Genomic DNA, 16,556 nt, shown 5'->3' with positions numbered 1-16,556 from the left:
CAGTAGGCCTTTAAAGGCCTACTGAAATGAGATTTTCTTATTTAAACGGGGATAGCAGGTCCATTCTATGTGTCATACTTGATCATTTCGCGATATTGCCATATTTTTGCTGAAAGGATTTAGTAGAGAACATCGACGATAAAGTTCGCAACTTTTGGTCGCTAATAAAAAAGCTGTGACGTTACGGGTTGTGGAGCTCCTCACATCCTTACATTGTTTACAATCATAGCCACCAGCAGCGAGAGCGATTCGGACTGAGAAAGCGATGATTTCCCCATTAATTTGAGCGAGAATGAAAGATTTGTGGATGAAGATAGTGAGAGTGAAGAACTAGAAAAAAAAAGGCGAGGGCCGTGGGAGCGATTCAGATGTTATTAGACACATTTACTAGGATATTTCTGGAAAATCCCTTATCTGCTTATTGTGTTACTAGTGTTTTTGTGAGATTATATGCTACCTGAAATTCAGAGGGGCGTGGCCACGGGTGTGGTGACCGCCAGTGTCTCCGGTGGGAGGAGGTAAGAGGGTCCGCAGCTGCAGGAGGACGCAAGCTCCGCTCATGTCTACGGTAAGAGCCGACTTATTACCACAAATTTCTCTCCGAAACCTGCCGGTTGACATGTGGTCGGGAACCATGTTCGCTTGACCGTTCTGTTCCATAGTAAAGCTTCACCTTCGGGAATGTAAACAAGGAAACACCGGCTGTGTTTGTGTTGCTAAAGGCAGCTGCAATACACCGCTTCCCACCTACATCTTTCTTCTTTGACGTCTCCATTATTAATTGAACAAATTGCAAAAGATTCAGCAACACAGATGTCCAGATTACTATGTAATTATGCGATTAAAGCAGACGACTTTTAACCGTGATCGGTGCTGGAAGAACATGCCCGCTACAACCGGTGACGTCACGCGCACGCGTCATCATACGCGTCATCGTTCCGCGACGTTTTCAACGGGATACCTCGCGGGAAATTTAAATTTGCAATTTAGTAAACTAAACCGGCTGTATTGGCATGTGTTGCAATGTTAATATTTCATCATTGCTATATAAACTATCAGACTGCGTGGTGGGTAGTAGTGGGTTTCAGTAGGCCTTTAAGAACCACTGATCCAAACAGATCTGAGGTGCTGAAGAAATCCGAAAGACAACCAGTGGAGGGCAGCAACACGCCGAAGACGTGTCTTGTCTGCTGGAATTCAAAGGGAGGAAGAAGAAGAAGAAGAACATAGGGAGGTACTAAACAAACCTGCCACCAAGTGGAAAGGAAAAGTAGGGTTGTTACTATAAATGGAACGAACATATTACAAATGTAACATATTGGAAGCGTTGTTGTGGTATGTGGAAACGTGTGCTGAAGGCTCGAAGTCCTCACGCAGGAGCCCATATTGGACCCTGTATCGGCGTGTGATCGGCAGTAAACCGTCGAGGGGGGGGACTGCCGCTTTGACGACTCGGCTCTTTACCACCGCCGCCAGTTGAGAGGGGAATCAAACGTGCACCCCCGCCCCTTCTCTATGTGGAAGTAGGAGAACGCCAAAGGCACGTTGCAGTGTTGCTCGGCGTCTACGCCCACTTCGAGGTGCTGCTGCTGCTGCTGCTGCTCATTTTCCTTCTGGAATAAGGCTCATCGCACCAGGCAGGGAAGCGGCAGGGCAGCCAGGCAGGGGAGGGCGAGACCGGGACGAGGCGAGTGCCATCAGCGACATACAGCTCGTCAGACAAATGATGGTGCCTTGCTGAGGGAAAAAAACTAACAAAAAAAAACATCCAGGCCGGGTTTCTTCGCTCTCTCGCTATCTAAGCCTGCTGTTAATTTTTGGGGGTGTCTTTTTTTTTTTTTTTTAAGGGATTTTACCCACCATTCAAGCTACTAGCAAGACTGGGATTTGTATCACTTGACTGATTTATCGGAGCTCCAACCTGCAGAGGAAATCGGAGGTAGCTCTCGTCGCCGCCTGGTGCCTCGACGCTGCCGCAGAGCGACACCCCCACAACGGCTCGGATCGTTAAAGCCCACCACTGCACCTGGACAACATTGGAGCCGCCGTGTTGTCCGCAGCTAAATAACGCAAACGTGCCACGGTGTGCTATTTGCCTGTATGATGCCGACGCATTTGCGTTTCCGGAGAAGGTCATACCTTGGGCTTTTATTCCTTTTCTCGCTTTCAACATCGGCGCTCTATTTCATCTACTCCGCTCCTGGAATCGGTAAGTCAAATACATTAGTGTTGTTATTAGGAATATTATTATCACAGCTTGATTTGGTCATGTGTGACAAGCCATTGGGAGTGGAGACATGCCCCCGGACTGTAATAAGCCTTCATCACCTCCCTGTCTAAATGATGGTTATATCCCATTAGGTGCCGCGTCCAAACCCCACAATAATAATGATAATGATGTACATCTCTGTGATTGTAATAATACAACTACAGATTGTGGCTACTGTAAGCCCGCCTATCTACAGATAGGCCTCACCAGTATGAATGCATTTTTGGCTTTGATTGTGAGGCCTGCCAGCACGGTGGACCAGGGGTTAGTGCATGTGCCTCACAATACAGGTTCGATCCTCTGGATCAGGCCTGGGCAGTTATTTTGACCCGTGAAGCCACTTTAGAGAAAAAAATGTGTCTGGGGGCCGGTGTATTTATTTTTAGGGACACTTATACCAAACTTTACAATAATGTCTGATTGAATGCGAAAAACATTATGACAGACCGCCTTAAAGGCCTACTGAAATGAGTTTTCTTATTTAAACAGGGATAGCAGGTCCATTCCATGTGTCATACTTGATCATTTCGTGATATTGCCATGTTTTTGCTGAACGGATTTAATAGAGAACATCCACGATAAAGTTTGCAACTTTCGGTGCTAAGAGAAAAGTCCTGCCTCTACCGGAGGTTGCAGACGATGACGACACCCGTGTGATGGCTCCTCACATATTCACATTGTTTTTAATGGGAGCCTCCAACAAAAAGTGCTATTCGGACCGAAAAAAACGACAATTTCCCCATTAATTTGAGCGAGGATGAAAGATTCATGTTTGAGGATACTGATAGCGACTGACTCGAAAAAAAACTCGATTGCACTGGGACGGATTCCGATGTTTTTAGACACATTTACTAGGTTAATTCTGGGAAATCCCTTATCTTTCTATTGTGTTGCTAGTGTTTTAGTGCGTTAAATAGTACCTGATAGTCAGAAGGGTGTCTCCACGGGTATCTTGACGCGCAGTGTCTCAGGGGAGTCGACGGCAGCTATGGACGGCACAAGCTCAGCTTTTCTCCGGTAAGAACTGACTTTTTAACCACAATTTTCTCACCGAAACCTGCTGGTTGACATGTGGTCAGGATCCATGTTGGCTTGACCGCGCTCTGATCCATAGGAAAGTTTCATCTCCAGGAATTTTAAACAGGAATCACAGTGTGTTTGTGTGGCTAAAGCTTCCCAACTCCATCTTTCTACTGTGACTTCTCCAATATTAATTGAACAAATTGCAAAAGATTCAGCAACACAGATGACCAAAATACTGTATAATTATGCCGTTAAAGCAGATGACTTTTAGCAGTGTGTGTGCGCAGATCTCATACTTCCTAAAAACCCGTGACGTCCTGCGCACACGTCATCATTACACGACGTTTCGAAGACGAAACTCCCGGGAAATTTAAAATTGCGATTTAGTAAACTAAATTGGCATGTGTTGCAATGTTAATATTTCATCATTGATATATAAACTATCAGACTGCATGGTGGGTAGTAGTGGGTTTCAGTAGGCCTTTAAAAAAACGTAATGGGATTTAAATTTTCTCTATGAACGATAAATCAAATCAACTTTATTTATAAAGCACATTTAAGATATACTACAGGGGTAGCCAAAGTGCTGTACAATGGGCAGGTTAAAAGATAATACGAGAACCGAACAAACAACACAACACACACAGAACATGATAACAAATAAATAAATAAATAAAACATAAAAATAGGTTCACAGCAGGTGTATAATGGGGCGCCATTGCAGGATGAATATCACTCAGTGTTAAAAGCCAAGGAATAAAAGTATGTTTTTAAGAGAGATTTAAAAACAGGAAGATAGGAGGCTTGTCTAACACTCAGAGGTAGGTCGTTCCCAGAGCTTGGGAGCAGCAACGGCGAAAGCTCTGTCACCTCTAAGCCTCAGCCTTGTGTCGGGGACCGTTAGTAGCAGCTGATCGGCTGATCTTAGGGATCGGGTGGGGCAGTAAGTCTGATGGTCGGAGAGGTTTTTTAAACATTTAAAAACAAATAGAAGGAGTTTAAAATTGATTCGATAACGCACAGGGGGTCTGCGGGTCTGTGTTAGCAGACGAGCAGCAGAGTTATGCACAAGCCGCAGGCGGGCGAGGGAGGCCTGGCTGATGCCTGCATACAGGGCAGAGGTTGATTGGCAACACTAAATTGGCCCTAGTGTGTGAATGTGCGTGTGAATGTTGTCCGTCTATCTGTGTTGGCCCTGCGATGATGTGGCAACTTGTCCAGTGTGTACGCCGCCTTCCGCCGGATTGTAGCTGAGATAGGCACCAGCGCCCCCCGCAACCCCAAAGGGAATTAGCGGTAGGAAAAATGGATGGATGGATGCGAAAAACATTATGACAGACCGCCTTAAAAAACGTAATGGGATTTAAATTTTTTCTATGAACGATAAAACAGGGATAGGTTTATTAGCAACGCTAAATTGGCCCTAGTGTGTGAATGTGAGTGTGAATGTTGTCTATCTGTGTTGGCCCTGCGATGAGCTGGCGACTTGTCCAGCGTGTACGCCGCCTTCCACTTGATTGTAGCTGAGATAGGCACCAGCGCCACCCGCGACCCCAAAGGGAATTAGCGGTAGAAATGGATGGATGGGTGGATGGATGGATAAAACACAGATTATTGACAAAATATGAATTTCACACCCCCTTTCGATCAACATATCTTACAATCAAGTCAAATGCAACAAAAATGAAAGAAACAGTGAAATATGAACATATAGGGTACAAAATAAAGCCACCTACAATCTGATAAATCTGATATATCACTAAGCTTTAGAACTTTGTTGTGAAAAGCTCCTTCCTTCAGTGGAAACTCTTCCCGCCCACACTGCTTGGTGCCTCGTCTGAGCTGCTCTGACGTAGATTACCATAGTAACTGGTGTATCATCCATAAGCGCAGATTCCAACCATTGAAATACTTTGTATAGTTGAAGACTTACGGTCATTAGAAAACATCACTGTACATCATAATGGCAGCTACACTTTCCATTTTAAAGATCTAAAAAAATTGTTTGGGAATGTCCGGCGAGCCAGATTGAAAAGCTTAACGGGCCGCATGTGGCCCCCGGGTCGAAATTTGCCCTGGTCTGCTCTGGATCTTTCTGTGTGGAGTTTGCATGTTTTTCCCGTGACTCTGTGGGTTCCCTCCAGGTATCCCAGGTTCCTACCACCTCCAAAAACACACAGCTATTGATTGGCAACTCTAAATTGGCCAGGCCTAGTGTGTGAATGTGGGTGTGAATGTTGTCTTTCTATCTGTGTTGGGCCTGCGATGAAATGACGACTTGTCCAGGGTGTACCCCGCCTTCCGCCCGAATGCAGCTGAGATAGGCTCCAGCACCCCCCGCGACCTCTAAAGGGACAAGCGGTAGAATATGGATGGATGGATGGATGCGAGGCCTGCTGAATTAGTCATTTTTCACCATGGGCTGATATCACCCTGATGCAGTGCTTATTGGTGTATAAAAAGGTTAATCCGTGAGTCACAGGCTCATTGGCCTAAATCACATTTCTCATGTCCATCTCAACACAGAGATGCCTGGAAGTCACAATTATTCCTTTCTGCTCGTATGGATCGTCCCCTGCCTTTTCTGTTTATGTGTGTGCACGAGCACCTGTGTCATCCATGTCCCTTTAAGCAGTTGGGTCTCATCCTTTGCTTGTGTGAGGCCTTTTAACTTAGGGCGTGGTCCTTCCCATCACACATGTGAAGGGCCCATCACTTTTGCGCTTTTGATGATTATCCAAGTTGCTCCCAAACCCAAGTCACTTTACTGCAGATGAATGGATAGATGCATATCACACACTTTGCAAAGCATTGACTTTCACCTGGCTCTGCCCTTGACTGTTCTGTATAACCACTAATCCAACATATTTTCAGAAAGTAGCGGTGGAGGAAACACTGGGGAAAAAAACCCAACATGCTAGTAGTGCCTTTCCCATTTACTGCTGGAGTCAGCATTTGTTGGATATCCTGTTGTGCTGGCTGAGCAGGCACAGGCTCGCTAAGGTCGAGCTACTTTTAGATGTATCAAATAAACTTAAAACATTTTACCTCAGTTTACATTTTTAAACACAAAATGTAAAGCTACCCCTGTTGGGGCAGGGAGTGATAGGCTACAATAGACTTATTTATAAAAATGACAATTGATTAGTTCTCGTGTTGTAACTGCTGTGGACTTCCTAATTAATAATGTCATCAAATGTCATATGGGAGACACATTAGTGACAGGTATAGCCTGTACAAGTCCCATATAAATGACCAAATCCATCATTTTGGTTGTTCAGTGCAATTCTGTATTGGCCATGTGGAGAACTGGGGTTAGTGCAGAAACCGGACAAAGACCAGCAGCAACCGTCGATTAATTATACATGGTAACCAGGAGCAATGCTGCTTCTCCATCTGTTACTAAAAGCAACTTTAGTTTTTTTACACCCAGGGTGTCTGATAATGATCCAACAGGAAAATTAGCTGGGGTTTGAAGGGAATTATATAATGCTGTGAGTGTATACATGCACGCATATACATACATATTATTATGTGTGTATATATATCTATATATAGGGTATTCCATACATTTTCCAAGATACCTGTGGTGGTGGGGGCGTGGTTATGGGTGTGGCAGGGGGGTGTTCAATATGACATCATTTTATTTGCTCTGATGCATATATTCTCTTTAAAAAGGCAAAATAAAGGTATACATAGATTAAAAACATATGATATTATGGTATTAACATACAAAACCCCAAAACAGTGTTGTTGGCACGGTGTGTAAATTGTAAATAAAAACAGAATACAATTATATTTGCAAATCCTTTTCAACCTATATTCAATTGAATACGCTGAAAAGACAAGATACTTAACGTTTGAACTGGTTAATGTTTTTATTTTTTGCAAATATTAGCTCATTTGGAATTTGATGTCTTCAACATGTTTCAAAAAAGCTGGAACAGGTGGCAAAAAACCCCAGAAAAAGTTGAGGAATGCTCATCAAATACCTTTTTGAAACATCCCACAGGTGACCAGGCAAATTGGGAAAAGGTTGGTGCCATGATTAGGTATAAAAGCAGCTTCCATGAAATGCTCAGTCATTTACAAATAAGGATGTGGTGAGGGTCACCACTTTGTGAACAAATGCGTCAGCAAATTGTCAAATAGTATAAAAAACATTTCTCAACAAACTATTGCAAGCAATTTAATGATTTCACCATCTAAGATCTGTAATATCATCCAAAGGTTCAGAGAATCAGGGGTAATCACAGCATGTAACATTGAATGCCTGTGACCTTCGATCCCTCAGACGGTACTGCATCAAAAACCAACATCAGTCTGTAACTGATATCACCACACGGGCTCGGGAACACTTCAGAAAACCATTGTCCGTAACTACAGTTTGTCACTACATCTGTAAGTGCAAGTTAAAACTCTACTATACAAAGCGAAAGCCATTCGTCAACAACACCCGGAAATGCTGCCGGCTTTGCTGGGCCCAATTTCTTCTAAGATGGACTGATGCAAAGTGGAAAAATGTTCTCTGGTCTGACATGTCCACATTTCAAATTGTTTTTGGAAACTGTGGACGTCGTGTCCTCCGGACTAAAAAGATGAATATAACCATCCGGACCGTTATCGGCGCGAAATTCAAAATCCAGCATCCGTGACGGTGTGGGGGTGTATTCGTGCCATTAACGCTGAAAGGTAAATACATGTTTTGGACCAACATACTGTATGTTGCTATCCAAGCAACGCCATTTTCATGGTCGACCCTGCTTATTTCAGCAAGACCATGTCAAGCCACATTCTGCACGTGTTATAACAGTGTGGCTTCGAAGTAAAAGAGTGCGGGTACTAGAGTGACCTGGCTGTAGTCCTGACCTGTCTCCCATTTGAAATGTGTGGCACATTGTGAAGCGTAAAATACGACAACGGAGACCCTGGACTGTTGAACAACTTAAGCTGTACGGCAACCAAGAATAGGAAGTAATTCCACCTGAAAAGCTTAAAAAATTGTTCTCCTCAGTTCCCAAACGTTTACTGACTGTTGTTAAAAGGAAAGGCCATGTAACACAGTGGTAAAAATGCCCCTGTGCTAACAAATTCTAAGTTAATGATTATTTGTAAAAAAAAAAAATGTACGTTTTTCAGTTTGAACATTAATTATCTTGTCTTTGCAGTCTATTCAATTGAATATAAGTTGAAAAGGATTTGCAAATCATTGTATTCTGTTTTTAATTACGACCTACAAAACGGCCAACTTCACAGGTTTTGGGTTATGTATATTTGTTCTTGTTTAGAATCGTTTTTCCAATTGTTGCTGCTAAATGTACAATATACTTTGCTGAAAATCCTTTTTTCTTGGGATTTCTCAAATACTTTTAGCTGCTCTTTGTTAAATTTAAAAACAAATCTAGCATTTACTTCTGGTGTTATTGACGACTGTATTTGTGTTTAGAGACTCTTTACTTCTGTTGCCCCATTTCTGCGATAACAAGTCACCAGCAGAGAACCTGACATAACACTTGCTTTAAAAGCAGCCAGTGTTATCTTAAATTTTGAAGATACCGTACACGCGGTTATATTTCGGATGCTTTGCATTGCAGACATTCTGCCTGCAATGCAGGCAATATTGTAGTTATGGCTTACTTCATGACAACATTCGGTTTTGGCAACGCTGGGCCGGTCTTTTTTGGGGGGCTAAATCTTCGGTGCAACACTAGACAATAGTGCGCAATAGTAATCTATCTATATTTATATATATATTCATACTGTAACTTTCTTCTGGAGTTAATGTGTATGTTGGTGTGTTATGATGTTAATTTTTCTCATGGTCTGTGAACACACCGTGTCGGTGGAGAATGAGGAAGTGTCGCGAGTCTGGAGTAAAACACGGAAACAGTTGTGTGTGCACGGGGAAATACTTGATGGAATTGGGCCAGTTGTTTGGCTTAAACTGGCAATACAAGCTTAAACAAGTGTCAGACTTTGTGTTTCTTCTTTTGGACGCTACGATACATTATATTACTTTATTGGCTAATATGGTAAATGTGTTGTACTTATATAGCGCTTTTCTACCCCTTTTTAAGGAGCCCAAAGCGCTTTGATAGTATTTCCACATTCGCCCTTTCACACACACATTCACACACTGACGCCGGGAGCTGGCATGTAAGGCGCTCACCAGGACCCATCAGGTGCAAGGGTGAAGTGTCTTGCCCAAGGACACAGCGGACGTGACTAGGATGGTAGAAGGTGGGGATTGAAACAGTAACCCTCAGATTTCGGGCTTCATGGTGGCAGAGGGGTTAGTGCGTCTGCCTCACAATACGAAGGTCCTGCAGTCCTGGGTTCAAATCCAGGCTCGGGATCTTTCTGTGTGGAGTTTGCATGTTCTCCCCGTGAATGCGTGGGTTCCCTCCGGGTACTCCGGCTTCCTCCCACCTCCAAAAACATGAATGTTGTTGTCTGTCTATCTGTGTTGGCCCTGCGATGAGATGGCGACTTGTCCAGGGTGTACCCCGCCTTCCGCCCGATTGTAGCTGAGATAGGCGCCAGCGCCCCCCGCGACCCCAAAAGGGAATAAGCGGTAGAAAATGGATGGATGGACCCTCAGATTTCTGGCCCAGCCACTCTACCAACTTTGCCACGCCGTGGCACATCAAATACATTAAGGGAAAACCCTTGTATATGTGTGTGGGTCAATTTTAGGGGAAACACATATTTTTTCCACGAATTAGATGCACTTGACTATTAGCCACATATTCTGTAAATGTTTATTTATGCTAAAATGTTTCCAAAAGGTGCATGTAACACGCCAGTAAAATGTCTGATAAAACAAAACAGACGTCATCTAGCTCTCCAATCAGCTAAACAGACTCCATACGTCCACAGTGACGTTTTGGTAAGTTTATTGAGGAATTTGTGAACCTGAAACAATACAAAAATAATGCCCTGGTAAATCAATGATACTAACACACACACACAAACACTCTTAAATGTGTTAGCATTTTCGCTAATGTTATCAACACTAGCATAATTACATTTCGATAGAACACCAAATATGCATGGAAACACTCCTACAGACGTCACAAGTTGGATGGTTTAGTAGGTATAAACAGTCTTAGTTACATTGTAAAACTTGCAAATGTTGCTTGGAGTAATTAATGAAGAATCCATACGAGCCAAAATGCTATTGACGGCTGGAAGACTGAACAGCACTCTACTTCCGGTTTGAAAGCACTTAATGTAAGGACACTGCAGCACCTACAGTGAGCAAACTCGTCCAAAAGATTTACCTGGATGTAATTTGACAATTGGTGCCTTAAGTGCCTTAAAATTACTCCTGGTTCCTTAAGTAAGTGATAGGGCGTCAATACAATAACATCTTCTATATTTTTTTGGCAATAGATTCTCTCAAATTTTGCTCAACCGAAAAATCAATGTTGATTCATTATGGCTTAGCATGATATGAAAAAAATGGACTGACATGTATCTTGGAAAGTAATTGCTAAGTCAGCAATGGTTAAAAGATAAGCAAGAATGCAATAAGGATTGGGGGAGGGTTGCAGCTGAGAATGAAGCTCCACTTCCTTGTGTTTTGTACACAGGGGAGTTCATTTAGCAAACCTGAGCAGTGCTTCCTTCCTATGCTGGGTGACTTCAGTGGAGAATGTCCCACTTTCCCAGTTCAGTTCAGTTGTCGCTCCCCTTCTATACTCCTGTCTTTTCCCATCCGTCTGCCATCACACACATGCACACATTGGCATCCCTGCCTCCCTGTGTTGCTCCAGAGCGTGGATGCTGACTGATGCAGGCCACAGCTGGGCCCGATTTGCAGTTTATTTAATTTAAAAGATGAGAATCCCATTGGTGCAAAACCAGGGAAGACACAGGTTCTATTTATAAGGTTGAACACAGATGCGCGTACACCCACCTCCACACCCAGGGAGAGCAGAGGAGACAAGCCAGGTGGTTCTCTTTTGTCCCAGGAGAGCAGGCTCATTCTCCCGTCTGAATGGGAGTGTGTGGGTGTAATACATCCATCTGAATATGCGGCTATGTACATGCTGTTGCAGATATCTTACCAGAGGCATGGACATGGATACCTGAAATATATTATTACCCCTATAAATAATTTACAGCATTGATACTACGACTCCCAGCATGCACTGGTATGATAAACATGTCTCTGCACCTAATGTTGACATCTACAGACCTGCGCCTGTGTCAACCCACTGTTTCATGACATCAGCGTGGCCGCCATCTTGCGGCAGTGCTGATCGGCGTGTCAACCAGTACAATGCTGAATCCCAATTCTCCTCTTTTATCCTCCTCCCTTCGTCTTACCCCAAGCCCTCGCCATTTGAAGCAGAGGGCCTGGATGCAGTGATGGGAAAACACGCCCTAAGAAATGAGACACCATTTGTTTCCCGCTACTTTATCAACCCAAGCCGCTTAAGAACGATGACAAACACAGCAAACATACACAGCAACTTACTACACTAACACTTTGATCTACTACGTTATATTAGTTATAAGACATATAAGCTATAAAGAGCGAACGTCACAGGACAGTACTTAGAAGATACAATATGTGAAATGTTTTTTTTTCCATATTATACAAAAACTGCTTCAAAAAATTTAAACAACTTTTTAAACATCGCTAATTTGAATTTTGAATGTATATTAGCTTTCTAATCATTCATGATATGTAGTAAAACTTAGTGAAGTCAGTTTGCCGCTAGTCTGATATCATAGTTTACTAGCTGCAGCCACTTTAGCTCACTCATTTGACAAGAGATCTTAGAAAAAAAAATCAAAACATGACAATGTTTAAGTGGAGTAGCGTAATATTAAATACCTGATAAGATACTAGTTTATTTAGTATAAAAATATTTTTTTACAATTATTTTTTACATGTATGTGCTTTTGACTCAGCCTTCTTCTTGTAACACTTGGTTGCAAGTGTGGCCAGAACCACACTTCGTTTTGAGGGCTATACACCTCTCGACACTTTAACCTGGTGTATACTCTTGCGTCAAGTAACTTGTGTAGGCGACACTGTCTCGACCCTTCCCCCGTCTGCGTAGCCTTGCATAGTCAGCTTTTGCAAAGGGGGTCCCTGACCTCAATAATGCAGATATATACCTGAAATGCACACATTATTGTATGAAATAAAGCAGTGATTAAAAATTTGCATGAAAATGGATATTGTGTACTTAATATTTATTGGTGCGCTCTAAAAATATTTATAGAATGTGACATTTTTCTTATCGTGTTGTTGCGTTTAATAGAAAGTCACAAAGTGCGAGTCTGACACTCTTTTTAACTTTTATTGCCAAATATTTTTTTTTTCCTGAAGGAACTCTCCATAAAGATCTATCTATCTATCTATCTATCTATCTATCTATCTATCTATCTATCTATCTATCTATCTATCTATCTATCTATCTATCTATCTATCTATCAGCAACACATTACCATACACATTAACACCAGCATGTCGTTAAAACAGTTAACAGTTGTGTTTATTTACAAATACATGATAGCTTTCTCTTGTCCTGTGTCCCGAACGGCCAAATAGCGTTGCAAATAATAATGGCGTCCTCGACTTGTTCGGAAGTTGCACAGTCCACCTTCACAAAGGTATTTTCCTCTGATTTATAAGTAAAACATCCATTAATGGTAAACTGATGTTACTTAAGGATTAGTTCCAGTGTAGACAAAGATGTCGATTGATGTGGTTGTTGAAACTATTTACAAAAAGGTACATATCTACTCAACAAAAGCTGCGGTTGCTCCTTCAGTTGACACTGCTCCTTAGTGTTTTGGAAGTGAATTACAAGTCTGGCACGCCACTCCTCGTGTGTGTGTGTGGCAATCATTGGCACTTTAAATTTAACCACCCCACACGGAATAACTATAAATCAAACAAGACGTCGTCAGAGGGACGCAAGCTACGTGACATGAGAGTATATTCCAGCCTTTGGCTTACCTTACCTTAAACGTTCAAGTGCATTGGAACACAATCGTTCGACATGAACGCACAAAACCGAGAGGGAAATGCTAAGACAAGGGGTAAGGGGGAAAATTGGAATTTATTCAACCTGAAAGTTAACATGACAGTGACATTTTTATAAATAGATAGCACTAATTTCCACATTTATGTGGCTGTCAAAAATGGTTGTATTTATAGATCTATAGTTATTAAACTATCATACTTAACACCAGCAAGAGGCACTACAGCATACAGTCTCCTTTTGGAGAAGTTGCACGATGTAATCCATGAAAAATATATGAATAACTAATAATTTCAACCATATTTTTCGGCGCACTTTAAATCATTTCATTTTCTCAAAAATCAACAATGCGCCTAATATGCAGAATAATTCTGGTTGTGCTTACTGACCTCAAAGCTATTTTATTTTGGATCATGGTGTAATAAGTGTGACCAGTAGATGGCAGTCACACCTAAGAGATACGTGTAGACTGCAAGATGACCCCGGTAAACAACATCATAACTTTTTTTTTTCTTTTTTTTGTCATGAAAAAGGGAGTTTTTTGTCATGAAAAAGGGAGTTTTTAGGAGTTGGTGCACTAATTGTAAGTAGATCTTGTGTTTTTATGTTGATTTAAAAAAAAAAAAAAAAAATATATATATATATATATATATTCTGTTGCCCGGTACCAAGCGAGCTGCGGCCCGGCATCGGGCCGTGGCCCTGTGGTATGTATATATATATATAATATGACCTCTTTTAATGCGCCTTATAATCCGGTGTGCCTTTTGTATGAAAATAGACCTGACCATCGGCAGTGGGCCCTATAATCCGGTGCACCCTTTGGTCCAAACTATAGTAAATAAGTACATTACATGTACATCAGTGCTTGATACGGAATCCAGCGTAGTTGAGTTTAGTCTTTATTAGAAGGGACAATGCACAGAGACAATAAGCTCAAAAACCGATATGTTCTTCACCAGGCTACAGCTAAACAGCTAGTTTCTATGTACAGTCCCTGGTTACAGGAATACAAAATACAATAGCATGCGATCAAATCACAACAATAGAAATATACAATAGCATGTGATCAAATTAATAACAGTCAGAAAATTCCCTCTTGCCACTCTGCTCCGCAACTCTAGCAGGTGCCTGTCTTTTTCAGTGTTTTGGGTGGACATTCACCACTTTCACCAGCTCTGAGATAGCTTTTCGTTTAAGCTTAAGATTTGACTTCTCGGTTTTTGAAAAGTATTTTGTCATCTTTTTCTTTGGCCCAATACTGTTGCTGGGAAATGATGTCGTAGCAACATTATCTGTTAGACTAGCCATAGGTAGAGCTTCATGATTAAAGCCAAAATATCAATCTCAATCAGGGTTTCGCCTCGACTCAATACCTCAATGTTTTACTCGTCAATGGACGAAGTATGTAACGATCATTTGTATCATGATAATTTGCGATAAAATTCTAGACAATTGGTAATACTGTCAAATGTTTAATTACAGAAAAAAACATAACTTATGTATGCATTTAGGCAACACAAAGTCAGCCGCATGCACACTAGCGTCGTTTGGCATAAATAATCATGGCAAACCTACTACTCTGACTTTGCTCTGGAGATTTCCCTTTGGAGTAAACGGAGCGAAGTGCTTGGTTTAACGTAATTTTGCCCTCGCTTCCCTGTGTGCGTTTAAGAGCACACTGCTGTTAGATGGCGACAGGTGTGGACAATATTGGAAGCAGACCCAATTGTCCCCACACTAAAAGTATACAGCGAAGGAGAAACACTTTTTGATGTTGGTTTTATTTTCTCAATACAGCGTCCATCACCTGCTGTGACTGACAGTTAATGAGGTGAGGAAACATGCAGCAGGGGATGTGTCAGGAACGTTGTCACAACTTGTTTATAAAGTCTTCAGTTTGTTGACTGGGATGCCCACTCGTCCTTTATTTAAATTCAAACTGTGTAAGTGTTCAAATAACATCAGTACTCGCTAAAATGTTTTGTCATCTGATTGAATTGAGCGCAGGCTATGAAAATTGTGTATTCGATGTGAGAGGTGTCACTCCTGTTTTTTTTGTTGGCCAAACTGTTGTACTGAAGCACAAGGAAGCTTTGTTTTATTTTGATATCCAAAAGTAAACGCAACGTTTTTTTCATGTCACAAAGGTATTACTTCAAAAACCATGCATGTGATAGAGCATTTTGTTAATGTTTTATGTTGTATAGTTAATTCCTATACGACATACTTCTGCTCAAAACCTTAATGGATCCCTCCCGATACAACTCAATAGGCTATATATATTAGGGCTGGGCGATATTGGCTCTTATATCTCAATATTTTTATGCCATTTTGCGATATATGATATATATCTCGATATTTTGCCTTAGCCTTGAATTAACACTTGATGCATGTAATCACAGCAGTATGATGTGTCTACATTAAAACATTTTTCTTCATACCGCATTGATATAGGCTCATTTTAAACTTTCATGCAGAGAGGGAAATCACAACTAAGTCAATTTACCAAAACTGTATTTATTAAATACTCTTCAGTCTGTTGCGCGTGACTTTTTAAATGAAAGAACAAATAAGTAGTGCTGCTACTTTTTGTAGCAACTCTTCTGCTGCATACTTTGCTTATTGCTGTTGTCTGCTGAATATCTTCCCGCTTGAAGCCAAACCACCGCCAGATGATGGACCCCCTGCTGTTGTTTTTGGGCATTGATTGTCCTTCCTCCATTTGTGATCAGTTTCGCACCTTCTCTCTCTTGTAATTTCACTTGCAGCAAGTGATGCGTCGATGAGGCGTCATGAAATGTTTCGACACATTGCAAAACTGTATTGATACTGTGTCGATACTGTGTCACTAAATACTGACATCTGCTGGACATTAAAAACCTATGGAACGACTCAACTGACACTGATTTTATGACCAAGTATATACAATAATATAAACCAAGTCGTTGTATTTCATTTTAATAAAATATATTTGTATCTTTTTTAGATAAAGTCAATAAATAATGTGAACACGTATCATAACATGGAAATGTAAGAGAAAGTGTTGTGAATGAGGATGCTTGTGTACTGGGATTTTTTGTTTTTTTTCTTTACACATTTTTATTAAAAAAAACAGTATTTCCAACGTATTACATTTTAGACGATTTCTCTTCTTGATTATTATTTCACGGCGGAAATCTTTATTTTTGCCTGAGGCTGCTCCATGATCTCCGACGACGATAAATTACAAATGATCATCGACAGAAGTGGGGCGA

General features: G+C 41.5%; 1 protein-coding gene across 1 annotated transcript in view; it reads left to right on the top strand.

The window, feature by feature from the left end:
* The first annotated feature begins 1,224 nt into the window (after window positions 1-1,224).
* The window catches only part of b4galt5 (UDP-Gal:betaGlcNAc beta 1,4- galactosyltransferase, polypeptide 5), a 95,722-nt gene continuing 80,390 nt past the window's right edge, over window positions 1,225-16,556 (top strand). The window contains exon 1 of the mRNA XM_061904379.1: window positions 1,225-2,209. Coding sequence (XP_061760363.1) covers window positions 2,101-2,209 — 109 coding nt within the window. The 5' untranslated portion in view covers window positions 1,225-2,100. The remainder of the gene's footprint in view (window positions 2,210-16,556) is intronic.

The sequence above is a fragment of the Nerophis ophidion genome, linkage group LG06 (genome assembly GCF_033978795.1).
Source record: "Nerophis ophidion isolate RoL-2023_Sa linkage group LG06, RoL_Noph_v1.0, whole genome shotgun sequence".
Taxonomy (NCBI): domain Eukaryota; kingdom Metazoa; phylum Chordata; class Actinopteri; order Syngnathiformes; family Syngnathidae; genus Nerophis; species Nerophis ophidion.
This window is presented reverse-complemented; position numbering and strand designations above follow the sequence as displayed.